The 27534-nt window shown below is 38.7% G+C and overlaps 1 protein-coding gene across 7 annotated transcripts in view; it reads right to left on the bottom strand.

Moving 5' to 3' along the window:
* Positions 1–5834: 5834 nt before the first annotated feature.
* Positions 5835–27534, bottom strand: part of prickle3 (prickle homolog 3) — a 79537-nt gene continuing 57837 nt past the window's right edge. For all 7 annotated transcript variants that reach the window (XM_087265423.1, XM_087265420.1, XM_087265424.1 and 4 more), the window contains 6 exons: positions 22505–22708; positions 20076–20262; positions 17483–17812; positions 12569–12862; positions 10536–10895; positions 5835–6932 (listed from right to left, as the gene is read on the bottom strand). In XM_087265423.1, the coding sequence (XP_087121549.1) occupies positions 6517–6932; positions 10536–10895; positions 12569–12862; positions 17483–17812; positions 20076–20262; positions 22505–22708 (1791 nt within the window). In that variant the 3' untranslated portion in view covers positions 5835–6516. The remainder of the gene's footprint in view (positions 6933–10535; positions 10896–12568; positions 12863–17482; positions 17813–20075; positions 20263–22504; positions 22709–27534) is intronic.

Consider the following 27534-nt stretch of genomic DNA (forward strand, 5'->3'; position numbering starts at 1 on the left):
GAAGTGTGTGCCGTGTGAGCCACCTGATAACTAACACGCACGCACGCACGCACGCACGCACACACACACACACACACACAAAACTTTTTCCTTGAGAATATTCTCGTGCCACCTTTTGTCTGCAATTGTCAAATGCTGTTCAATTCATGGAGAAAAGAAACTTTAAAGCCGTTTCACATCAAATAATGCGCTATTTAAGACTGGTACTTAAACTTGGATTCAAATTATATTTTGTGATTATTTATCACTTATTATTTATTTACACAAACGAGAAGTTGACAAAGAAGGTAGAAAATCAGTCAATGAGCCCGATGCTGTCAAATAAATAAACTGAATACAAAACCAATCATGTTTATTTTATTAATATCCGTTTATTCATTCATTCATTCATTCATTTTTTTTCATCTTAGTCCCTTTATTAATTCGGGGGTTGGGGGTGATGGGTCGCCACAGCGGAATGAACCGCCAATTTTGTCCAGCACGTTTTATGCAGCGGATGCCCTTGCAGTTGCAACCCAACACTGGGAAAATATTTGCTTATATTGATTTTTATTCATGTACATAATTATATTAATTATAATCAAATTAATTATTATTAATTTATATGTATATATTCAATATGTTTATAAAAGTTTATAAATAAAAGCAACCCATACATTTCTGCATAAGATGTAACACTGTTTAACCATTCATAATTATTTTATGCATATTCATATTTATTTATGCAGTTTTGCATGTAAAAAAAAATATATATATAATTTACTATATTTGTCCATTAACATTTATGCATACATAAATGTATGACTTTTTAAATCAAGTAATTTAGTATATTTTACTTATTACTTCTTTTATTAAAAATATAATTATGACTATAAATCATTATACTAAATATAATGGAAAAATAATATTTGTTTAATACCCTACATATGACTTACGTTTTATTAAAAATTGAACAACTTGTAAAATATATATATATTTACACACACACACACATACACACACACACACACACACACACACACACAGGCCACTTTATTAGGTACACCTTACTAGTACTTTGTTGGACCCACTTTTGCCTTCAGAACTGCCTTAATTCTTCGTGGCATAGATTCAACAAGATACTGAAAATATCAGAGATTTTGGTCCATATTTACATAATAGTATCATCACGCAGTTGCTGCAGATTTGTCGGCTGCACATCCATAATGTGAATCTCTTACACATTCCAAAGGTGCTCTGATGGATTTAGATCTGGTGACTGAGGAGGCCATTTTGAGCACAGTGAAACCAGTCTGAGATGATTAGCGCTTTATGACATGACGCATTATCCTGCTGGAAGTAGCCATCAGAAGATGGGTACACTGTGGTCATAAAGGGCGGGATATGGGCAGCAACAATACTCAGGCAGGCTGTTCAATTGGTACTAATGTGCCCAAAGTGTGCCAAGAAAATATACCCCACACCTTTACACCACCACCACCACCTGCCTGAACCGTTGATACAAGGCAGGATGGATCCGTGCTTTCCAAATTTTAACCCTACCATCCGAATGTTGTAGCAGAAATCAAGACTCATCAGACCAGGCAACGTTTCCAATCTTCTATTGTCCAATTTTAGTGATCCTGTGTGATTTGCAGCCTCAGTTTCCTGTTCATAGCTGACAGTAGCGCCACCCGGTGTGGTCTTCAGCTGCTGTAGTCCATCTGCCTCAAGGTTGAACGTGTTGTGCATTCAGAGATGCTCTTCTGCAGACTTTAGTTGTAACAAGTGCTTATTTGAGTTACTGTTGTCTTTCTATCAGCTGAAAGACTGGTTTCAGCTGATTGAATTCTCCTCTGACCTCTGGCATCAACAAGGCATGTGCGCCCACAGAACTGCCTCTCACTGGATGTTTTCTTTTTCGGACCATTTTCTGTAAACCCTAGAGATGGTTGTGCGTGAAAATCCCAGTAGATCAGCAGTTTCCGAAATACTCAGACCAGCCCATCTGACGCCAACAACCATGCCACATTCAAAGTCACTTAAATCACCTTTCTTCCCCACTCTGATGCTCGGTTTGAACTTCAGCAGATGGTCTTGACCATGTCTACATGCCTTAATGCATTGAATTGCTGCCATGTGATTGGTTGATTAGAAATTTGCGTTAACGAGCAGTTGGACAGGTGTACCTAATAAAGTGGCCGGTGAGCGTATATGATTTGTTAAAAAGCTTAAAGTATAAAAAGCTGAAATACAACAAAAAAAGTGCAATGTTTAGGTTTTGGTGTTTTATTTTTTCCCATTCAACAAGAAAACTTTTTAAAAGTTTCTAAATTATATTAAGCCAGAAAGCATCTCAACAAGAATATAAAACCATCACCTTGTTTATATAAAAATACAATTCTAGCATACAATCGTTTGATCTGTATTTTTGATCTGAAGTCACGTGTCTTTTTTAAGCTCTCATTTACACACAGAGAGGTTTCGCGTGTCAATATTTACATATAATACAGTCGATGAGGAGACACAGATGATATTGTCTTTCCCACATTGTTACGATATGGCCTGTAGTTTTGACTAAATCCAATAACACCAAAACACTGTATTTGCATTTCAAAAAGTTTCACTTCTTGAACCACAAACAAGTGCAAATTACACAGTCCTTTCAAAACCAGTCCAACCAGCAACAGCTATACACTTGTTAAAATAGTCTGGTTCAGATTAAGCACTAATGTGCTAACTTGTACTATGGCTTTATTGGGGATTCAGGGGTTAAATAAAATTAAAAGTACAGTATGTGATTTTAAACTGGCTTTGCTAAATGACTGCAATGATCTTTAATCATATATTAAATATAGGATGAATATTTTGTCAAACTGTACTGTATTTACTGTACTAGGAACAGCATCCCAATCACAACTGCTTTAATCCTGAATTCTGTGATCTTGTTTTGAATTGTTCGCCAAAAATATCCAATAGTATCTGGATGCAGCCTTTATGATGTAAGCTGAGATTGCATCACTCAGCAATGCAATGTCAGACACAATGCACTCAAATGGAGCGAGTGACGTCACTCTGAGGGGTGGGGTTAGGTGAGCCCATTAAAAAGCATTGGATGCAGCTCAGATTGCTCTGCACCAGGTCTGCATCCAGACCCCTCTCAAAATATCTGTTGAAACCTACACGAATATTCATGAATATACGAGACCCAGACTGACTTTAATCTCTGAAGAGTGAAACAATAGTAAAATCTCCATAGGGAAATCGATTTTTAACAATAAAAATTTCCTTTAAAGGGATAGTTCACCCAAAAATGAAAATGTACTCACTATTTACTCTCTCTCGAGTGGTTTCAAACATTTACAAGTTTCTTTGTTCAGCAGATGATATTTTGAAGAAAGCAAAATGACTATTGACTTCCATTGGAAAAAATAAAAAGTATGGAAGTCAGTGGTTGCAGGCTGCCAGCATTTTTCGAAATATCTTCTTTTGTGTTTAACAAAAGAGAGAACTACATAAAGATGAGTAATGATGACAGAAATTTAATTTCCGGGTGAACCATCCCTTTAAAAACAGACATGTGAGCAATGAGCTTGTTAATAATGTTTAACAGTGCAGAAAACTACATTACCCATGATGCTGTACAGACAATCCACCAATCAGAAAACTGCATTGAGCAAAGCGTGCTGCTAAGACTGCATGAAGTAACTGGGACTTTTATTTTAGTGTTGATGTACTTTCAACTGAAACAAAATATTGGGTAGGGGGCAAGACTTTCTTTTTGTGTATCATGGTATCAATGGTAAGAGGGTGTGGTTAATGTCAAACTGATGTCAATATGGAAGAAACTGTGTTCTGTCGATTTGTCCTACCTTTGTTAAATCGTCCTACCTCCCATTTAAAAAGTAGGTGGCACATTTTGATGACACAATACGCTACCTATCAGATTTTGCTACCAGTGTAAATTTTAATGCAGAGTTGTGTGACATGAAGCTGTTATATCGCCCTAACACCCCTTTCGGACGAGGCGTCACCTTCAATGCTTCCCATTCACTTTGAATGGGTGACGTCAGGCGTTGCCGAACTTCATTGTGGATCTGTCGGCGCCGCTTCAGAGGTCTTGCTCGCTGCAGAAGTTGGGACTTGCTCAATTTTTCAAGCGCCAACGTGAGCGTCAGCCAACCAGATCGCTGTATGCAAAAACACCAGCTCAGACAGTGGCCTATTTCTGACTACTCTTATTGGCTGACGCTGATATGACGATCGCGTCAGCCCCAACTTTAGACACACCCTCTGTCAAGCATTGACGCTGAAGCCCCATGTGAATGGGGCATTACCCACCTAAGCCTGGTTTATACTTCTGTGTCGGGTGATCACGTGACCCACGGCGCATGCCTTGCGCGTTGTCGTGCTGTTATACTTCAGCATGCTGTTTGTGTTGATCTGCAATAATACTTTCGAAACGCCAGCGGCAGTAGGTGTTTACGTTCCTCTGTATCGAGTTTTTTCGCAGGTGTTTTGTTACTTCTAAACCTTAATGTACAAATAGCTAAAACTCGCTTATTTTGAGGTGGGAACTGGCGGACGTGCAACAACTTTAATCATAAGGTAAGCACAAAAACACACTTTCCCATTTGGAGCTCCTTTAAGAGACTCGACACTTGTAAACACTTGCTACATCGTCCTCGCCCGCCTCTCGGTCCCAACCACACTCGTCATCGCTACCAAACCGACCAATCACAGAGCTTGCGCTTCACGTCGACGTGTAGTTACATTGTTTGAGAGGTGCGCATCAGAGGTGGGATATGGATACACGCGCAGGCTGTACTGGAGCATACTAGGCATGGGATGATAACCGTATACAGCGATTTGGAAAAGTCAAGGTTTTAAAACCGTCTCTTTTTTCTGCAATACCGTTCCTATGGTATGAGTAAGATTTTTAGTTTTAGTTTTTTTTTTTTTGGGACAACAGTATCTCCAGCAAAAAAGATTAATTTGTAAAAAAGAAAAATAAATTGACAAAAGAAGTGAACACTTCATTTAGCCTGACAAGTTTACTGTTCCAAAATATCTTAAATGTATCTCAAAATAAAATATATTACGTTCAAAGGAGAAAAAATATAATTTTTTACCCACACATTTAAAAAGAAAATATATTTTAGAGCAGTAATCATAATACCTTGAAACCGTGAATTTTTATCCAAGGTTATCATACCGTCAGAATCTTATACCGGCCCCAATTTTTAATCCCTAACCCCCAATCTCATAACCATTCAAATACAGTGAGGGTAGCATAATCTGATGGGAAGGATAAAGTGTCAGGACACAGGCACTCCAAATGCAGAAGCAAACTTTTTTCCAGTGGATTAACTCGTAGAGATTAATTGTACACCTCATTTGCAAAATAAACATTGTCCATTTTAATTTCACACAGACTATAAGTGCTGGGTCTAACAGCACTTTTGTAGTGTTTTCGTTTGGATTGATTTTAAAACAAAAAAAATTTCCCATATACTTTTGTAAGGTTATTAATAGGGTATATGCTGAGCTAGTGTTGTTCCCATACTAATAAATTTCCGGTGACCCGTTATTGTGATTTTTTTTCCATTTTATACAGTTTCTTATACAGCATCGATGTTGTAATGTCTTTAAAATACAATCAGTTAAATAAACTTTGGCATTCATTTAGTTAATCAAGCGTAAAACGAGACAAAAAGCCGTTTACTCGTACTCGCCCGTTAGAATCGGCAGGCTAGCGCAGAAGCTCCATTGAATATACAGGGGTAAAATAAATGCTCATATAAGACTTGCCGGGGAATAATGTAATTTAATGCAGTGCTTCTTGTACAATCTGAGACCCACTTTATATCAGATATCACTCAGCCAGTGGAGATCGCTCATTTTTAAAGAAAACAGACCTTAAACGCGTCGATCTTTGCAGTGGCATACAGGTCACCGAAGCGCTTAAACAAGGTTACTGGCAAATTGAAGGTCCTATTAGCATGCTTTAGCATATACCCTATTACGTTATTTGTAAGCAAATGAAAATAATAATAAAATAAAATAAATGTAAGTTAACTGGAACAGTCCAAACAAAAACACATGTTTTAATGCATTGGTCAAATCATTTTTCATGCAGGATATTTGTTAAATGTAATATGTAAAATGAAATTTTTGACAGTTAAATCTGTCTCTCGAGTACTTTTAGAAACAAAAGTTCAACTTTTTTGCATTAGAAATGTTCCTGGGCTCAATCATTAGTAATAATAAGGCCAGCACCCTGATCCTGAATGTGATATTAGATTATATTTCATCACCTCTATTAAAATACTGGTAGACAGATGCACAGACGGTAAGATAGGGTCTGTGTTTATCATGAAAATATAACTCAAACTTTATTCTTGATAGAGCAGCTGGTTAATCCAGAGAGTTGTTGATCTCCAGGTTTTAACAGTCATTCCCACACACATACAGCCAAACCAAAAATTAATCAGACACTAGATATTATGAATTTTGGTTTGACTGTACGTCCCACTCTCAGGACAGTATGCAGTTCTTGTCCTTGTCTTTTTGGCCGAGACTCTGCGTCCTCCTCCTCCTTCTGAAGCTTCCTCTCCGGCTCTTCTCCTCATCCTCAGTCTGTCCTTCATCTGCTCTCTGTCCCGTCAGTTGGGGCGGCAGAGGAATGCGCTGGCCCAGAAAGAAGCCTTCCTCCTCTGAGTCTGAGGAAGAGGAGCAGGTGGAGCAGGAGTCCTCGTGTCTGGAGCGGCTGGAGTACAGGGTCAGGCTGGTGTTTCTGCTTCCATCCGCGTTGTTACTGGACCGCCGTCGTTCCACATCCAGAGTCTCCAGACGAGGCCTGTCGCTCCGTGAACCCCGCGATCGTCTGTAGCGCTTCTCTGAGGAATGGTGTCCTCCGCTCCCCCGCCGAAAATTGCAGTGGTACGACCCATCTGGAGGAAACATAAGCGTTTTGTGACCAAGGTTATTATAGTTTGGCATTTTTATTTTGACTATTTTAAAATTTGCCGTATATTTCAGCTTACTCTTATTTCCATAGTGGTTTTGTTTGTTAAAGTTTAGCTTTTATTTTGTGAACACCTTTCTGTATAGGTTTTTATGTTAGATTTCGTTTTAGTAATTCTAGTTTGTGAGTTAACCGAACACGTTTGGTTTTGATCAGTTTTATTTAACATTTATTGTATTTTTTTTAAATTTTATTTTAGTTAACAAAAATGTTTTTTGACAAAAAGGTTTTGGGCCCTATCATACACCCGGCGCAATGTGGCGCAAGACGCAGCGCAATAGTGTTTTGGTAGTTTCAGCTTGGCGCAAGAGTCGTTTTGAGGCGTTGCACTAGGTTGTTTAAATAGCAAATGCTTTAGCGCTCATTTGTGCGCCCATAGGAGTTCTGGTCTAAAAAGCAAGGCGTTCTGAGGCGGACCGCTGGTGCGTCGCTATTTTGAGAAACTACAATAGATTTTTCATTAGACCAAAACTAACCCGGTCTAAACTCCAGCGCAGAGTTGCGCCTCGCTTACACACTGCTTAATACGCACAAGAGAGCAATAGAGAAATATCTTTACATATGAACAAATGTAAATATTAAGGATATATATAGGATATAATAAGAATAGATATAGGATATAAATATAAAGGATTAAAATATTACAAAACATATTATTTTCTAGCCTACATAAATATGAAAAATCACTGCTTTTATGCCTTCTTCATGTCGGGAGGCTTTTTCAGTTCATTCATAACAATTTGCTTTTGTATAATGTTATTATTATTAGCAGTATTATTTATTATATCCATATTTATATTTGTTTTATTAAAAACAAGCTTAGATTTGCCCACCTGTCAGGTTTTAGACCATATGGGGCATGGCAGGTGTATTTGGATATAACTCAGGTTTTTGAGCACACTTTGTTATTACTGTTCATTTTTTCGTTTGCTGGAAATTAGAACTGAATTTAGAAATAGTTTTGGAATGAATATTTGCGCTTAACAAGCGAAATTAATTAATTATAGACTAATTGATGTCTGTGCGTAAAGGTTTCCCTATCCAAGAGCGAAAGTGAAAGTGATCCATTATCTCTCATTCTCACGCAGTAGATGCTCTGTTCAACAGTTTTCTGTTAAAAAAACTGTCAATTCTTAACTGTTTGCTTGTGAAATGCTCAGTTTTTCCACTTAGACTTACTTTGCGTCCTGTAAATAGCGAATGCGCTCTTGGCACGACGCAGCTGACTCTTAAAGGGAATGAGAGATAAGACTCTGATTGGTTTATTCTCAAAACACACCAATAACTCATTAAGAAAATAAACTCAACCCTTTTAGACCATGCGCTACGGCGCAAAGCGGATTTTCCCATCCTTAAATTAGCAAAAATGCGTTCTGACACGCCCTGAAAGCATTTGCGCCCTGCGTTTTGCGCTCTGCGCATGGACCATCAAAATAGAGCCCTTAGTCTTAGTTTTCTAAAATAACCCTGGTTGTGACAATTCTTTTACTATGACTGATAGTATTAGCGCTGTGTAATTTCATTGGCTCTTCTGCAGACATGGTACGGTAGCAGTCCCATGATTTTTATGCCAGATATAGTTCCTATTGCCCTAGAAAACTGAAAATTTTCATTTCACCTGAGAGTTACATGATGCAACTACAGAAGAAAAGCTTTAAATAGGAAAAAAAAAAAAAAACTCCTTATTCGTAGATGCTAATGGTCTAATCCGATTCAATGATATATGCTAAGCTAAGCTAAACGAGCCCCCGTCAGTCTCAGAGATCAATTGAATAGATTAAAAACTGGATTAAATGGATTAAAAGTGGAGTGTTCCTTCATATTAATATTTGCTGTTCATTTCATTTTAGTTTTAGATTGTACCATTATTGGTTTAGTTAGTTTTAGTTCAGAACACGTGTCTATTTAGCTTTTATATAATTACTTTCAGTTTTATTATTTGTAGTTAACAGAACAAATAGTAGCATTTACACTAGGGCTGTTCAATCCTGTTCCTGGAGATCTACCTTCCTGCAAAACAGAGCTCTCACCCTGATCAAACACACCTGAACCAATTAATTAGGACCAGAACAGCACTTGATAATTACAGGCAGGTGTGTTTGAAATGGCTAGCAACTGAAATCTGCAGGAAGGTAGATCTCCAGGAACAGGGTTGAGCACCCCTGATTTACACAGTTTACGTTAATCTCTGTCTTAGTACACGATGTAACTACAGAAGAGTCAAGCTTTAGATAGGAAAACGGTCAAAACTCTTTTTTGGAGATGTTAATGGTCTAATCCGATTCAATTATCTATGCTAAGCTAAGCTAAATGTGCTCCCGTCAGACCCAGAAATCAGATTAATGGTTAAAAAAAAAAAGTTAAATCTCAACTGTTTAACTTCAGGCAACTTGTAAAATGAGCCTATTTCCAATAAAAGTGTTCCTTCATATAAAAGTTTGCTGTTCATTTCTTTTAGTTTTAGATTGTATCATTAATGGTTTTGTTAGCTTTAGTTCAGCTTTTTTGTGCAGTGCCGACCGGATCTAATTGTAATATTTACACTACTAGTTTCATTAATCTCTGTCTTAGTACATGATGTAACTACAGAAGAATCAAGCTTTAAATAGGAAAATTAAAAATTTTTTGCAGTTGCTAATGGTCTAATCCGATTAAATTATCTATGCTAAGCTAGGCTAAAAGTGCTCCCCTGTCAGACCTAGAGATCAGTTGAATATTAACTTCAGTTGCATATTAACTTCATATTAATATTTGCTGTTCATTTCATTGTAGTTTTAGATTGTATCATTAATGGATTTGTTAGTTTTAGTTATTATATTTAGTTACTATTTAGTTTAATATATCTACTTTCAGTTTTATTAATTCTAGTTTACAGAACAAATAGTAATATTAACACAGTTTACATTAACCTCTGTCTTACTACACAATGCAACTACAGAAAAGTCAAGTTTTAAATAGGAACATTATCAAACCTCTGTTTTGGAGTTGCTAATGGTCTAATCAGATTCAATGATCTATGCTAAGCTAAGCTAAAAGTGCTCCCCTGTCAGACCAAGAGATCAGTTGAATGGATTAAAAACTGAATTAAATGGATTAAAAGTGGAGTTTTCCTTCACATTAAAACTTGCTGTTCATTTCATTTTAGCTTATCATTAATGATAATGCTAGTTTTAGTTTAGCTTTTTGTGTAAACACGTCTCTACTTAGCCTAATATATTTACTTTCAGTTTTATTATTTCTAGTTAACAGAACAAATAGTTATATTTACACAGTTTACATTAACATCTGTCTTACTACATGATGCAACTACAGAAAAGTCAAGCTTTGACTTTTTGGAGATGCTAATGGTCTAATTTGATTCAATGATCTATGCTAAGCTAAGCTAAAATTGCTCAGACCTGAGATCAGTTGAATATACAAAAAAAAAAAATGTTAAAACTGTTTAACTAGTAAGATGAGCCTATTTCCAATAAAAGTGTAGTGTTCCTTTAACAGCAGCAAACAGTTTAAAAGTGCATTATGATCTTACCCAGCAGGTCCATTCGAGACGGTACTTGACTGCAAATGCGCAGCCTGTGTCCCAGACTCCCCTCCGCTTCCTCTCCATCTTCCTCCTGCTCGTCCTCATCTCTGTCTCGTCTCTGCATCTCCGGCTGGTCCTCGTCCTCCCACTCGTTCTCCTCCACTGAGTAGCTGCAGCTGATGGGCTCTCTGAAGCTGACTCTGGCTGTGCTGCTGCGTACCGGTGCTGCTGGCAGATCTTCAGCTTCAGTGACCGAGGCCAGAGGGTCCGGAGAATCAGAAGGGTCGAAAAACACAGGTGGCGGAGGAGGCGGGAAAGAGTCCGAGTCATTCAGATCGTCCAATGACGCAAGCTGAGAGGAAATGCCTATAACAGAGAGCGCAAAGTAAGAAATACAGCTTCAGATCAATCAAAGGTCATAATTTAAAGGGTCACGAAACACCAAAACACATTTTTTGAGCTGTTGACAGTCGTATATGTGTCCCACACTGCTAAAAACACTATTAGGACACCTATATTTCACTAAAAAGTGGAAATTGCTTGTTTTTGCGTTATTTCAAGCAAATTCGTACTTCCGGTTTGAAACTAATTTTTGAAGCTGCGTCACGGCCATGAGATAATAGCGTGTATTCCAGCGTGCAGACTGGACGTCTGTGCCAGAGTGTGTCTTATTACGTCTTACAGTGTGATGCATTAATGCACGAGTAAGGCTTGGTTCAAACCAATCAGCGCACTCTATTGTGCAACTTCATTAATATTCATTACTGTAATAGTGTTTAGACGACAGAGATGCCACGTTGTGTTGGCAAAACAAGCGTGAAGTGTTGCTTTTACAGTTTGCTGCCGTTAAGTTTTGTTTTCATTTTTTCTCTGTGAGAGCTCAGCTGGAGTCACGTGTGGATTAACAGTGTACGCGACGCTCGACAACAATAACTTACGTGTCTAAGGAGGAACATTGTTTACCTGAGAGCTGTTCTCATCTGCAAACGCTGAAATCCGGATTCGCTTGTAGTGTTCTCTTCATAAAGACGCGGCTCTAGTTGCTGGTGATTGTCCTGTCTCTACAGATTTGGTAAGTGAGCGAGCAGTGCTCTTTGTTTATTCAGTTTGTTCGTATCGAACTAAGTTAACTATTGCACAGAGTGTAAACATGTTAGCACTACAACCAAACTTTAACCTCGTGTAGGATTTTCACCGCATTTTGTGACCGGAATAACACTCGCGGCTTTCTGACGCTACCTGCCGTGTGCATCTAAGTTTCCGGGAAATGCGGAGGGTTTTTTTCTCTCATTCGCCGTGCGGTATCAAACATTGCATGAAAAATACACGCTTAGATCAGTTCCTCGAATCAAATATCTCGTTTGTCGCGAGGGACATGAATGAATTCCCTGAATGAAAGAGCCAAACTGCAGTTAAAGTCCACCATTTAATAATTTGGCAAATAATTCGACTACAGATGTCCAAGTAAACAGTCACTTTGTCCCCTGTGTGTGTGTTTTGACTCTGAAAGTCAGGGCGCCCAAATAGACACTCCCACACCATGCCTCTTTTCTTCCTCCGACACTCCCCCTAAACAGAGCTGGACACGCCCACTTTTCTGACTTTTTCCAAAGTAGAGGTGTGAAAACACCCTGCTGAAACGAGGGGGTTTCATGGCCCTTTAAAGGGTTGGTTCACTCAAATTGACAATTCTATTATTAATTACTCAGCCTCATGTTGTATCAACCCTATGAGACTTTCGTTCATCTTTGAAACACAAATATTTTACATGAAATCCGAGAGCTCTCTTTGACACATTCAAACATTGTCCAGATGTTTACTATGATTTAAATGCTCAAAGTATTCATATGAAGCTCCAAGAACACTTTTATGAATCAAAGAAACTATAAAAATGGCTTTGTCTGCCTGTCTTCTGCATTAGATCTTCTTTTGTGTTTACCAGAAGAAACTATATGAAATAACCAATGTTGCATGTTTTCTGGGATGAGCTTTGATACTATATTCCTTGAAACGTCCTTGTTGATTAATCTTAAGCACACCTGAACAGCTGCTCTCGATGATGTTCCCACAGTCCTTTACAGTTGACGTGCCTCTAGACGTGCAGCTTGGAGGGAAAGGGCCGAATTCAGCGTATCCATTGAGCTCCACTGTAAACTCCAGAGCGCTGTAAGGACCGTCTGCACTGGGAGTCTCTGATTGGTCCTTGCTGAGTGACCCTGCTCTGTCATTGGCTACAGGACAGAGCTGAGCAGAAGGAAGAGGGTGTGGTGTGCTTGTTCGTCCGTATGGGGGAGGGTCTCCATTCACTAGAGGAGGGAATGATGTGTGAACGCCTGTGAAACAAGCAATTCAATTAGAAATTAAAGATTAATTATTAGTATAATATCAACTCTATTTTTAGCAGTTCTAGACCATATAGGTGAATTACACAAAGAAATTCATATATATATATATATATATATATATATATATATATATATATATATATATATATATATATATATTAGTGTTGTCAATCGATTAAAAAAAATTAACTAATTAATCGCACCTTTTTAAAAAAAATAATCGCGATTAATCGCATTTAAAATACTGAAACTTGTCATTTTGGCTTTTCAAATGTTAAATTATTATAAACGCAAGACAAAAACTATTTAAATTCAAAATATAATTGTTTATCAGAATTAAAATTCTAAATATAATTTTTTAATAGAATTTTTATTTAACTTGTAACACAGATTTCTTCATGTAAACAACATACCCACAATAAACCATCAAAATCCTGGCTTGACAGCCATATTTATTACAGAAATTAAAACACAGGCAAGTTAATGACATTTAAATAAAGAAAACATTGATTTCCATGTTGGATTCTAAGTGGACTGCAAAAAAATGCCAAAATACAGGAAATGCAGATATGGAAAATTTAAAATTATAATAATAAAGTATAGAATACAAACTGTTGCACTCATTGTAAAGTTTTATTGCTGTGAGTTGAGAACATTAATTATAGAGTAGAAACAATTTTGCTTAACCCTCCTTTACATTCATCCAGTTGCTAAGACTAGGAGTATCCGGCAATTGCAACTGCGTTAATTATTTAAAATTAATCACATGCGTTAACGCACTAATTTTGACAGCGCTAATATATATATATATATATATATATATATATATATATATATATATATATATATATATATACACACACACACACACACACACACACACACACACACACACACACACACACCAGCCACAACTTTCTAATCAGCCAATCATATTGCAGCAACTCAATGTTTTTAGGCATGTAGACATGGTCAAGACGATCTGCTGCAGTTTAAACTGAGCAATGGGGAAGAAAGTGATTTAAGTGACAATAGAAGATTGGAAAAACGTTGCCTGCTCTGATGAGTCTCGATTTCTGCTGCGACATTCAGATGGTAGGGGCAGAATTGGCATCAACAACATGAAAACACGGATCCATCCTGCCTTGTATTAACGGTTCAGGCTGCTGGTGGTGGTGGTGTAATGGTGAGGGGGATATTTTCTTAGCACACTTCGGGCCCATTAGTACCAATTGAGCATTGTGTCAACCCCACAGCCTACCTGAGAATTTTTGCTGACCATATCCATCCCTTTAAGACCACAGTGTACCCATCTTCTGATGGCTACTTCCAGCAGGATAACACGTCATGTCATAAAGTGCAAATAATCTCAGACTGGTTTTTTGAACATGACAATGAGTTCACTGTACTCAAATGGCCTCCACAGTCACCAGATCTTAATCCAATAGAGCACCTTTTGTGGAACGGGATATTTGCATCATGGATGTGCAGCCGACAAATCTGCAGCAACTGCATAATGCCATCATGTCAATAAGGACCAAAATCTCTAAGGAAAATTTCCAGTACCTTGTTGAATCTATGCCATGACTGATTTAGGCAGTTCTGAAGGCAAAAGGGGGCCAACCTGGTACTAAATGTGCCTAATAAAGTGGCCGGTGAGTACATATTTAACAACAAAATTCATAGACAAAGTAAGACATGAAATAATGTAATAATATATAATACACATAAAATCATAGAGTTAAAATTATATGAGTTTGCAAAAATTTTTGAGAGTCTTAAACTCACAATGCTTTTATTCAGAAATTTTTAATAAAAAGGTAATTTTTTTGACTCTATGCTCAAGAAGCATTTCTCCTTATGTCTGAAACAGTCATGCTTGTTAACATTTTTGGGCAATATTTCTTTATGACATTTTAGTGAAAATGCACTTCAAAAGAACATAATTTATTTGAAATAGTAATATTTTACTGTATACTTACTGTATATTTCTATGTATATATAAATAAATCTTAATATGTTGACGGGGATTTTTGATTAGTTAGGATGATTAAGCCAGTTATTGGACAACAGTGGTTTGTTTTCAGTAGCAGATCGAAAAAAAAAAAAACACCATTCTAAAGGGGTTAATAATGTTGACTTTTGCAACTGTTCTGTCAATCCAGTGCAGTCCTGGCTTACAGTTCTGTCTGGTTCTCGAATCTGATTGGCTGACAGCAGTGCAATATTCTGCAATATCAGAACTCTTCACCCTTCTGTATTACTACGCCTACAAAGTTGTTTAGATTGCAACTACGCAGTGTGTTTATATGGATAGTGCCTATTTAAAATATTCATAAATTCAGTGCGCTGGCAGTCAGCCTGCCATATTGAGCAGAGCAAAAATGGTTGACGTTCCGCCACAAGATGGTGACAGAGACCACATAATACGTCCTCGGAGGAGAAAAACAGCCTTTTCTCAGTGTATGTTTCAAACTACAGCTGAAGAAATCATTACAGAACAGTTGCGTGACATTCTAAGTCGATCTCTCTCATTTGTATGTTATAGTGCTGTATTTATACCATTGTAATCTGCCAGTGTTTGCTTTGGCTTTTTTGAGGTTACTTATGCTGATCTCCTGACTGCAACAGAGAAATACTGGGAAAACTCTGTAGATCAGTGGTTCTCAAACGTTTTTCATCAAGTACCACCTTAAAAAAAATTGTCTCTCCAAGTACCACCAAAATGAGCAGTATTGAAATACAGTAGCATAGAAGGCCCAGTAAAGCAGCTACAACTCTGCACAGTTAAAAAAACTGGCAGATTACCTCAGAAATTTAGGCTATATATCCTATATGGCGTATTATATACACAATTTTTAATCCATTTTTAAATATATATAGCATGTACATGACATATTTCATTCCTCCGTGTACCATTAGAAGGAAGTCTGCGTACCACTAGTGGTACACTTACCACAGTTTGCTGACACAGTTTGCAGTTATACAGCCATATCGCACTGCTACTCGTGTGATATTGCTCATATATATATATATATATATATATATATATATATTAGGGATGTAACGGTATTGTAAATACCGTCATACCGCAATATTATTTTTTTTTCGATATTACCGTAGTCGCATGACTCGGTAAAACTATAGGTCTTCTGAGAAAATTTGCTAAGGCGAATGAAGCGAACAGGAGGTACCGGAAACTACAATTCCCATCAGCCCAGGCTTGGCCATAATCCCTTGCGGTCTGTTGTCGCTACAGATCCAGTAATGCGGAAATGGAGTGTGCTGCTAGAAGCGGGGATCAAAAAGAGCTGGAAAACCCTAAAGCGGGTGTTGTCGCCGCGCGCGTACTGAATAGCGGTGTTGTCGCGCGAGTTCTTATCAGCTGTGTTGTCGCACGCGTACTGTAAAGCGGGGACGGAGGGTATGTCGCGTCGCGGGGGCACTTTTGATCATTTTGGAAGGGAACTTTTTATCCAAGACTAAAAAGGGCATGTGCACTGCACAGGTTGAGCACTGTGTGTGCACGTGCCTGCAAGTTGGGGAATAGGACTAATAACAGTCATGGGGACTGCAGAAACACAGCACACTGTTCAGATTGATGCAGACATGAGACCTCTATCTCACTCATGGTTTGTCCTATCAAGTGGTGGAAAGACAATGCACAACGTTACCCACTGCTGTCAACCTGGGCCAAGTCATATCTCTCTTGTCCCAGAAACCTCAGTCCCAAATGAGAGGGTTTTATTCTGTTGCAGGGGACATTGTAAATACCCAGAGATACCAGCTTTTACCAGATTATATTTATATGATAATTTTCCTTTAAACCCATCTCTATCTAAGTGAGTGAGTGATTAAATGTTGAATGTGATGAGTTTTCAACAATACTAAATTGAAACTTAATTTTTTTACATGGTTTAATAATTTTTTGTTATTAAAATTGAAGTTCCTGTTTCAAAGCTTACAGATAGATGACTAATTTGTATGTCATTGACACTTTTGGCACTTTTTTGGAGTATTTTCAAAAGTTTTGTTTTTTCCTGTAAATGATTCAATAAATACCGTACCGTGACATTCATACCGAGGTATTACCGTACCGTGAAATTCTGATACCGTTACATCCCTTATATATATATATATATATATATATATATATATATATATATATATATATATATATATATATATATATATATATATATTTAAGGAAGTAAAAGAAATAAGATATTTTCCAGAGGAAATTAGAACCTTATCAATAAGTATTAATAGTTGCAATTATATTCTAATATTTAAAAATACAATAACAAAAATTCATGGCGAAAACATGCTTAATTGTATTTAAATAACCCCTGAGAAACAGAAAAGCACTTTTCTTTAAATCAAAGTCAACATAAAAGTAAATACAGCAAATATTTACATTATACTTATACTTATTTAACATATAATCATATACACTTATACTTATTTATTGCTTATTATTGTACATTTTATAACCATGCTTTCTAGTTTACATATTCTACATTTTGAATAAATTAGGTACTAATGCATTTGTGTGAAGCAAGCACCATAAATAATGAAGGTAAAAAAAGAGTCATAATAGCAGTGTACCCTTGGTCTGGAGTGTAATCTGTCCTCCATTAGCTGCTGGTGTCCTCTGTATGCTGATGTCGCTGCTGCCCCCCTGTGGCCGTGGTGTGGAGCTGCGCTGCTGACTCTGAAGCGGTTTGTGTGTTGCTGATTTGCTCTGCAGGGCTGAATCGCAGGAGTCAGAGTTTTCCGGGTCTTCACCGAGCGAGCAGGAGCGGGAGCAGAAGATGAGTCCTCCCCGCGGCAGGAACGGACGACCCAGCAGAGGGAGCCGACAGCAGGCGCAGCAGAAACACTGCTCAGACGCATGCCAGTGCTGGCCCTCATACGTCATCTGACCCTGGTCTATACCTGCACACACACACAGAGAGAGAAAGAGTAAGATGAAGCACACACACATACACACACACACACAGCGTTAGATAAAGCACAGGACAAGCCCTTCAATCATGGAACATCTCCATCAGGAAGTGCAGCATTTCTCAGTAATTACTGGGCTTTTCGCTGCCATCATCGACAGGAATGTGAGTTGAGCTCAGAGCAGCACATCTGGAGCAAAGCTGCAACTCTCACACAAAATCACTTCCACCAGAGCTCCAGTCCAGAAATACAAACACAGGGAAATGGGTTGATGGTGAAGCCCAGCAAACACAACACATACAGTCTATATGGGTAGATCATCAGGTATAAATATAAAAAAGTCATATTTATGTAGTTTGAAGGGCGGCACGGTGGCTCAGTGGTTAGCACTGTCGCCTCACAGCAAGATGGTCGCTGGTTCGAGTCCCGGCTGGGCCAGGAGGCATTTTTGTGTAGAGTTTGCATGTTCACACCGTCTTAGTGTGGGATTCCTCCAGGTGCTCAGTTTTTTTTTTTGGTGGATATTTATTCATTCATTTTCTTTTCGGCTTAGTCCCTTTATTAATCCGGGGTCGCCACAGCGGAATGAACCGCCAACTTATCCAGCACGTTTTTACGTAAGGGATGCCCTTCCAGCCGTAAACCATCTCTGGGAAACATCCACACACACTCATTCACACACACTCATACAATTACAGACAATTTAGCCTACCCAATTCACCTGTACTGCTTATCTTTGGACGGTGGGGGAAGCCGGAGCACCTGGAGGAAACCCACGCAAACGCAGGGAGAACATGCAAACTCCACACTGAAACGCCAACTGACCCAGCCGAAGCTCGAACCAGCGACTTTCTTGCTGTGAGGCGATAGCACTACCTACTGCGCCACGGCATTGCCTTTTTGTGGATATTACAAAGCATTTTCAGGATTAGAGTAATATAACATTGGAAAGAGCAGCATTAACTTGCAACAGAATTTTATGTAACAATGTAAGAGTCTTTCCTGTCACTTTCTATTTAATCTTCCTCGCTGATCCCAAACTTCTGAACTGTACTTTATGTCATTACTTCATCACATGCTGCCTGGCGTGGCATATTATATAATCGCAAATGTTCCAGCGGATAAAAATGTAGCAGCTTTTATATTAAGGTTGTTGTTTTTCTGTGTTATTTCATACATTCGTTCATTTTTCTTCAGCTTAGTCCCTTATTAATCTGGGGTCACCACGGCGGAATGAACCGCCAACTATTCTGGCATGTTTTATGCAGCGAATGCACTTCCAGCCACAACCCAGCACTGGGAAACACCCATACACACTCACATTCACACACACTCATACACTACAGCCAATTTAGTTTATTCAATTCCCCAAAAGCGCATGTGTTTGGACTGTGGGGGGAAACCGGAGCACACGGAGGAAACCCACACCAACACGGGGAGAACATGCAAACTGGGTAAGCTAAATTGTCCGTAGTCTATTAATGTAAATGAGAGTGTATGGGTGTTTCCCAGAGATGGGTTGTAGCTGGAAGAACATCTGCTGCGTAAAACATATGCTGGATAAGTAGGCGGTTCATTCCGCTGTGGCCACCCCAGATTAATAAAGCGACTAAGCCGGAAATGAATTTAAATGAGAGAATTGTAAGGGCGCGAGGCAGTTGTGCAGTAGGTAGTGCTGTCGCCTCACAGCAAGAAGGTCGCTGGTTCGAACCTTGGCTCAGCTGGCGTTTCTGTGTGGAGTTTGCATGTTCTCCCTGCCTTCGCGTGGGTTTCCTCCGGGTGCTCCGGTTTCCCCCACCGTCCAAAGACATGCGGTACAGGTAAATTGGGTAGGCTAAATTGTCCGTAGTGTATGAGTGTGTGTGTGTGAATGTGTGTGTGGATGTTTCCCAGAGATGGGTTGCAGCTGGAAGGGCATCCGCTGTGTAAAAACTTGCTGGATAAGTTGGCGGTTCATTCCGCTGTGGCGACCCCAGATTAATAAAGGGACTAAGCCGACAAGAAAATGAATGAATGAATTGTAAGGGGTGAACTCCTATATGTTAATCACTGTATCCGTATCATAGCAACTGCACTGCAAATAACACTCGCAGCTTAGCAATTTTAAAACAGCACTAGCATTTCTGCAGTGCAAAAATGCTTCGGTGGACACACGCCATAATAGTCTACCACAAAAATCGTTTTAGTCCAGGCAGTGTATTTTTAGTTCTCTTGTCGTAGTGAAATGGAAATCTCCATGTGTTCGTGCACTCACCGATGTGCTCTCCGCAGGTGTCGCAGTATTCGGCGTACAGAGACTCGTAGCAGCGGCAGCAGTACGGTCGACTCTCTCTCATGATGTAGCGCTGGCCACCCAGAGCTGCCTCACACTCGAAACAGCAGAAATGCTTCATGTGCCAGTGCCTGCCCTCCGCCTCCGTACACTCGTCCGCAAAGATGATCTGATCAACAACATCACACGTTAAATTATGTAGCCTTCTACTGTTTGCTGTTTGAACATATTTAAAAAATAGGCAGTCATTTTTAGTCAAGTAAATAGGATGGTGTGGAATTTTTGGCAGTGATTTGATCAGAATTTCACTGCTACAGCAATTCACCCAAAAATGACTTTTGCTGCTTGTTCAAACTACTTATTTAAAATGAGCTGACACAACACAATTCTAATTTTAATTGTTTTTATGTTGAATCCACTTGAATTTGTAAAAACGAATAAGTTAACTTAATCGATTTGTATTGGGACAACATAAAGAAAATTGTATGAAACCTAACATTTTTTACAGTGTTTACACTTCTGGTCAAATTTTTTGTTGTTGGAAAAAAGTAAACAAATGATCAAACAAAAAAGCCACTTTATTAGGTACATCCTACAAGTACTGGGCTGGACTCCCATTTGCCTTCAGAACTGCCCTAATCCTTCATGGCATAGATTCAACAAGGTACTGGAAATATTCCTCAGAGATTTTGCTCCATATTGACATGATAGCATCACACAGTTGCTGCAGATTTGTCGGCTGCACAACCATGATGCGAAGCTCCCATCCCACCACATCCCAAAGGTGCTCTATTGGATTGAGATCTGGTGACTGTGGAGGCCATTTGAGTACGGTGAACTCATTGTCATGTTCAAAAAACCAGTCTGAGATGATTCACGCTTTATGACATGGAGTGTTATCCTGCTGGAAGTCGCCATCAGAAGATGAAGTGGAAGCCGGTGTGGTCTGCTTCTGTAGTCCATCTGCCTCGAGATTGGATGTGTTGTGTGTTCAGAGTTGCTCTTCTGCAGACCTCGGTTGTAACGAGTGGTTATTTGAGTTACTGCTGCTTTTCTATCAGCTGGAACCAGTCTGGCCATTCTCCTCTGACCATCAACAAGGCATTTGCGCCCACAGAACTGCCGCTCACTGGATATTTTCTCTTTTTCGGACCATTCTCTGTAAACCCTAGAGATGGCTGTGCGTGAAAATCCCAGTAGATCAGCAGTTTCTGAAATACTCAGACCAGCTTGTCTGGAACCAACAACCATGTCAACCAAACAACAACCAAAGTCACTTAAACCACCTTTCTTCCCCATTCTGATGCTCGGTTTGAACTGAAATAGATCATCTTGACCATGTCTACAAGCCTAAATGCGTAGAGTTGCAGGCATGTAATTGGCTGATTAGAAATTTGCATTAACGTGTAGTTGGACAGGTGTACCTAATAAAGTGGCAATATATGCACAGCTCTTCCTAACAAGTTTTGAACATTTTAATTATTCCAACGTTTAGCCAAACAGACCAGTGGGCATTTACTTCTGCGTCTATAATCCACACCTATTTAAACAGTATGTTCAGATGCAAAGGGATGAAACAGAACAGAAAATAGCCCTATGGTTCTAAATGACAATGTTTTTTTAATGTGGCAATCTTCGTGAAAATATAAATGGTGAAGAGTAAAACATAATAAAAAAATAGGCATTTCAAACAGTCAAGCTAAAGAGGGTACACCCCTACCCATTGACGTGAACTCGCAAAACGAGGGGTAGGGCTAAGGGGAAGGGCTAAGGGGTAGAATTGGGATTGGGCCTTAGTGTATATTTTGTTGAAGCTTCCAGTTCCGGCCTGTTGTACAGATCACCCTGGGAACCACTGACTTAAACCATTCCTTAAACCCAACCAATAGTGTTTACATAGAGAAAAGCACCCTGTGATATAGTTTTGTATAGATTTTATATAGCTTTTTTTCTCTTTTGTTGAACAATGCTTCAGTAGACTCGAACCTTAGCACTCACAGGTACAACACAGTACAAAGTAAACTACCGAGTAAACTGAGATATAATAAAAGGCAAATGTATCCCATTACAAATCCTAGACTCTTTTATTTTATGGTATCTATTTGGTGTTGTGCAAAGAACTGCATGAGAATAATCCTTTATTCGTCAATATTATGTCCCTGTAAATATCATTAGTGTGAAAAGGAAGCAAAAGCTGCTGCCCCCTAGTGTTCACTTTACATAGAAACCACAGTCGAATGTATGTTTTGGTACTTTTTTGCGGGTTTAAAAAATATAGGCTGAAGCACTCTTTTCCAATGAGCCTGTGTTGAGTTCATGTCACTTTAATGAATTCTAACATCAGACCAGTGGTGCATGTGACACCAAACATTAAACTGGGGGAAATTAATGAGCTGCAGTGAAGCGTTTACCTCGTCGCAGGCCTGGCAGCGGGGTTTGATGTGCTCTGCGTGGTGCCGTCCGCAGTAGATGTGTCCGTCCTGGTAGAAATAAATGAGGTCGACCAGCAGCTCATTACAGGAGGCGCACTGGAAACACTGCGGATGCCAGCAAGAGCCGTGACCCGCTCGTGACGCAAACACGGCGATGTCTCCGCCACAGATCTGCCTGCCACACTGAAAGCAAAAGGGGGAACAAAATGTGAGGGAAACGATTACTCATGATTACAAGCTGGAAAAATCGATATTTACAGGGAAAGTTCACCCAAAGATGAACATTCTGTCATCCTTTACTCACTCTTTACGTCTTTCAAATCTTTATGAGAGAAAAGAAGACGTTTTGAAAAATGTTGAAAACCTGCAACTATCGACTTCTTCAACAGTATGTTTCCTCTACTATGGAAGTCAACGATTACAGGTTTTCAGCTTTCTTCAAAATATCTTCATTTGTGTTCAACAGAATAAAGAAACTCTTGAGGGAGAGTAAATAGTAAGTGCATTTTCATTTTTGGGTAAACTATCTCTTTAAAGGTTCACGAAACCGTCGAGTATTTTTTTGTTGTTGAGATTTTAAGAGATTTGTGTGTATTGAGCATCAGTTAAGACAATGTTAGCATCTGTTAGCTTTAATCGTGGGAAAAACTGCATAATTTTGAGATTTTGTCAGCTAATTTCAGCTTCCGGGTTTAAAATTATTTTTGGGGTGGGATCCAAATCGTCGTCATAGCGCAAAACTGCAAGTGCAAAGATGACACGTCGATTTCTCATTATTATTCATAGCAAAGTTTTCTTATCCTATGAGAAGACCCGGCTTCTTAATTATTCATGACTGCACATGCTTTCCGAAGGCAAGACAGACCTGCCAGTGCCAAGCTGTGAGATCCTACGTTGATGGGAGAGACCGCGTTCACGAACCCACGGCACACAGTATTTAGCTGTTCATGAAGGCTCGTATGTGTTTGTTTTTATGATCTACGGGGTTTGTTGCTTGTTTTTCCCTGTGAACCTATCAGGGTCAGCAAAGCGGTTTCTGTGCAGCAAGCATTTTTGTCGGGAGAGCAGTACGAGAATTGGAGAATGGTGGACGTTGTCTTTTATCAGGAGTTTGTTCACATTTAGACACATCGCCGTGCTGCTGTGTTTGTCTAAATTCTCTAGATTACCAGCAGGGCTAATTGTTAAAATAGACAGGGCAAGAGACCTGCTGCACTGAGTCTGCATTCAGACCCGGGGATTGAGGGAAAAGTCCTCATTTATAGTGTTTATATGAACATGCTTATCTTTATAATGATATAAATTGTGGTTATCTGTATATGAAATAACAAATAACAAATGTAGCAAGACATAAAATTACTGTTTGTTTATTTGCATGTAAACTTTGTAAACTATAAAATCTGGGGTCTCCTCATGGTTTGGGTCTCATTTTGTGAGCTAACTGACAACAGTTCGGTCCCCTCCTTCTCCCCTGCTGCTGGCCACGCCCACTCCTGCCCGTTGCTCGCGGAGCTCCACGCCCCTTATGATGCATCTATTAAAAATATTCTGAGGTAGACCTGAACCGAAAGTGGGGGGTGTTCCCTTTAATGAAAGCCCTGAGCGAATCCTGGATGAGTACTGTGACGTCGTATGCTTATTATCTTATGAACAGCATTGACTATATTCATGGCGCCACGTACTAAGTATTCGATAGTGAAACGTCAAATCTTCACCAGGTGTCTATGCACATATAGTAACATCTTGTTCTCCAGCAGACATATTATATTCAATATATAAATTACAGTCAGAACTGTTTGTTAATAATCAAGCATTGCACAAAACAACATACAAACACAACAACATGATAAAAAGTCATTAGATCACAACTTGATCAATAATGAATTTTCTAAAATTCCCCTAGAAGACACGTTTTTAGTCATTGCAACCCCCTTTTTTGGATGCAATTAACCATAATAAACCTTTTCCCAGCACATATTCTATCATTTATGATCCATTTTAACCATTTCAAAAAATAATTATAGAATTTTCATTCATTCGTTTGCCTTTGGCTCAGTCTCTACTGTATTTGTTTTATGTTCTACTGTAATACCCTTTATTTCATAGTGGAATAAACCGCCAACTATTCCAGCACACGTTCTACACATCGTATGTTCTTCTAGCCACAACCCAGTACTGGGAAACACCCACACACATACTCATACACTAATGCCAATTTAGTTTATTCAATTCACCTATAGAGCATGTCTTTGGACTGTGGGGGAAACTGCAGCAGAAAGACGCAGCGAGTAGCACAATCGCCTCACAGCAAGAAGGTCGCAGGTTCAAGCTATTTCTGTGTGGAGTTTGCATGCTCTTCTCGTCTAGAAAAATATCTAGTCAAATGTTATTTACTGTCATCATGGCAAAGATAAAATAAATCAGTTATTAGAAATGAGTAATTAAAACTATTGTGCTTAGAACTGTGTTGGAGAAATCCACTCTCCGTTATACAGAAATTGGGGGAAAAAAAGTGGGCAAATAATTCAGGGGGCTAATAATTCTGACTTCAACTGTGTAAAGATATATAGTCATATATAATATAGTCATGCATATATTTAAACACAAAAATACGCACAAATATATTTAGTAAATATGAACTTATTTTGGAAGCGAGCAACTAATAATAATAATAATAATAATAATAATAATAGAATTTTCTTGGTGTGACAGGTGGCTGAATATGTAACATCTATCATGTATGTGTAGTGTGAAGTGCGTTCTTTGTATTTGGCTGTTTAACAATAAAAATAGTTGAATAAAATAATAATAAGAAGAATAATTACTTCAGTAAGTTGACAATTTCAAAAACAAAATGGATGAGTATAAAGAAATATGGAAGCCATTTAATTACTACATTAACAACAATAATATTCGTAGTTTATTACAAGAGGTGTAACCAAGTATAGCGTTTTTATCTATATTTTTTTATTTTTTTGTGTGTGTTTCGTTTTGTTTTGTTGGATAATGTAACTTTTATGTGTAAAGTTCAGTTATGTATACTTGGTTTTTGGGTGCCTAGCAATATTTGTTTTGCATTTAAATTGTCTCTTGTAAGAGAATTCTGTGTATTTATTTAGGGGAGAAAAGAGTGACGTTCTTTTGATGGGCTGGGAAATAATTACAACGAAATGTCTTTGTGTTTTTCTGTTACCTGTCTTGCATAATCAAAAAGAATAAACACATTGCTCAAAAAAAAAAAAAAGTTGATAATTTCAATATAAGTTGATTAAAATAATTATATAATTACATACATAAATAAATAAAATAAATAAATAAAAATAGAAAAAAATTGTACGTTAAAAACGCCTTTTGCTGCCTGTTCAAACAACGTATTTAAAATGAGTTGAAAAAACAACAATTCATGAGTTTTTGGGACAACCTAAATGTTTTATGATAAATCCAATTAAATTTGTAAAAACGATGACATTAACTTATCAATTTAATTGATTCATTTGTTTTGGGACAACATGACGGAATTGTGTGGAACACCCTGCATTTTTCACAGTGTATGATTTCTAAGATGTAGGGTTTGCAGTGATTTTACCACAAGTGAAGAGATAAATCTTCTTCACCACACGTCTACCACCCTTTAGTTAACATCTTAACATCTTGTTCTCCAGCAGAGCCACACCTTCATCATAAACAGCTATAATGAAGTCCAAATGAGAAACATGGCATGTAGAAATATGAAAAAGACTGCGTTCTAACTTTGCTACGTCTCTGTATGTTTAAGCATTCACATAAATCAACTCGACGAGACACAAACCGCCAGTCACACCCTGCTGGCAGCCACTCATCAGCTGCAGTGCATTATGGGTGTTGAAATATGGCAGCGGTTTATGGAAAGTATGCGCTTTTATCTAGTACATATGATATCTGGAGTTTGAATTGAGCTTCCTGAAGCCAGACGAGTGCCTCTTCAGCTCAAGTAGTTTTCCGAACACTCCATACTTGCTATTGAGCCGAGTATACTGTGATAAGTGCATCAGGATATCTGCAGGTTTCTGAGAGTTATATTTAAGACTTTTTTTAATATCACACAGAATGAATTCTGAATTCTATATGTGGAAGTTGCGCCTGTTTTTGCGATTGTTTTAGAACGTCCGATTCAGTCGGCTATGGGAGAAATGACTAGGAATAATAAACGGCAGAAAACGGTCAAACTACTTGCTCTACAAACAAATGTTTGCATGACTATACAGACCAAGTAGAATAATATAATAAGGAAATATCAGTTTGCAACATCGAGCAGCGTAACGAGCAATTTTTAAAAATGAATGGAAGTGAATCAAACCGGAAGTCTCGAGCCAAAAAGATTCAAATGGCTGCGCCCGCTCGTCGGCGGAGAATAAGGTGAATAGGTGAATCGACTACAGTAAAATTGGTTGAAGTGAATGTTTGTGAATGTAAGATTATATGGGTGTTTCCCAGTATTGAGATAAAATATATTCCAGAATCAGAGGTCCCGTTAGACTTTGTCATTAGCCGCATTTCCACTATCGGACCAGTACGAGCCTGGGCTTTTATCGGGCTGGGCCAATCGCCCGGGAGGTTGAGCAGTGAGGCCGAAATCATGTCGCGTTTCCACTGTCAGGCTAGTAGCTCGCAGCGCATCACACAAACCCCGCCCCCAGAACATTCCCCGAATCAAACGTCACACAACCCGCCCACCTCAGCGGGAATCAGGCAGTTAAAGCACACCATCACAAAACCATTAAAATAAAGACAACCGAAACAAACAAATGACACGTTACTGTACAGCAGGGGTGTCAAACTCAATTCCTGGAGGGCCGAAGCCCTGCACAGTTTGTTCCAACCCTGCTCCAACACACTCACCTGTAGGTTTCAAACAAGCCTGAAGGACTCAATTAGTTTAATCAGGTGTGTTTAATTAGGGTTGGAACTAAACTGTGCAGTGCTGCGGCCCTTTTGGAACTGAGTTTGACACCTGTGCTGTACAGCATTAC

This window comes from Danio rerio, chromosome 8, assembly GCF_052040795.2.
Source record: "Danio rerio strain M-AB ecotype USA chromosome 8, GRCz13ab, whole genome shotgun sequence".
Classification (NCBI taxonomy): domain Eukaryota; kingdom Metazoa; phylum Chordata; class Actinopteri; order Cypriniformes; family Danionidae; genus Danio; species Danio rerio.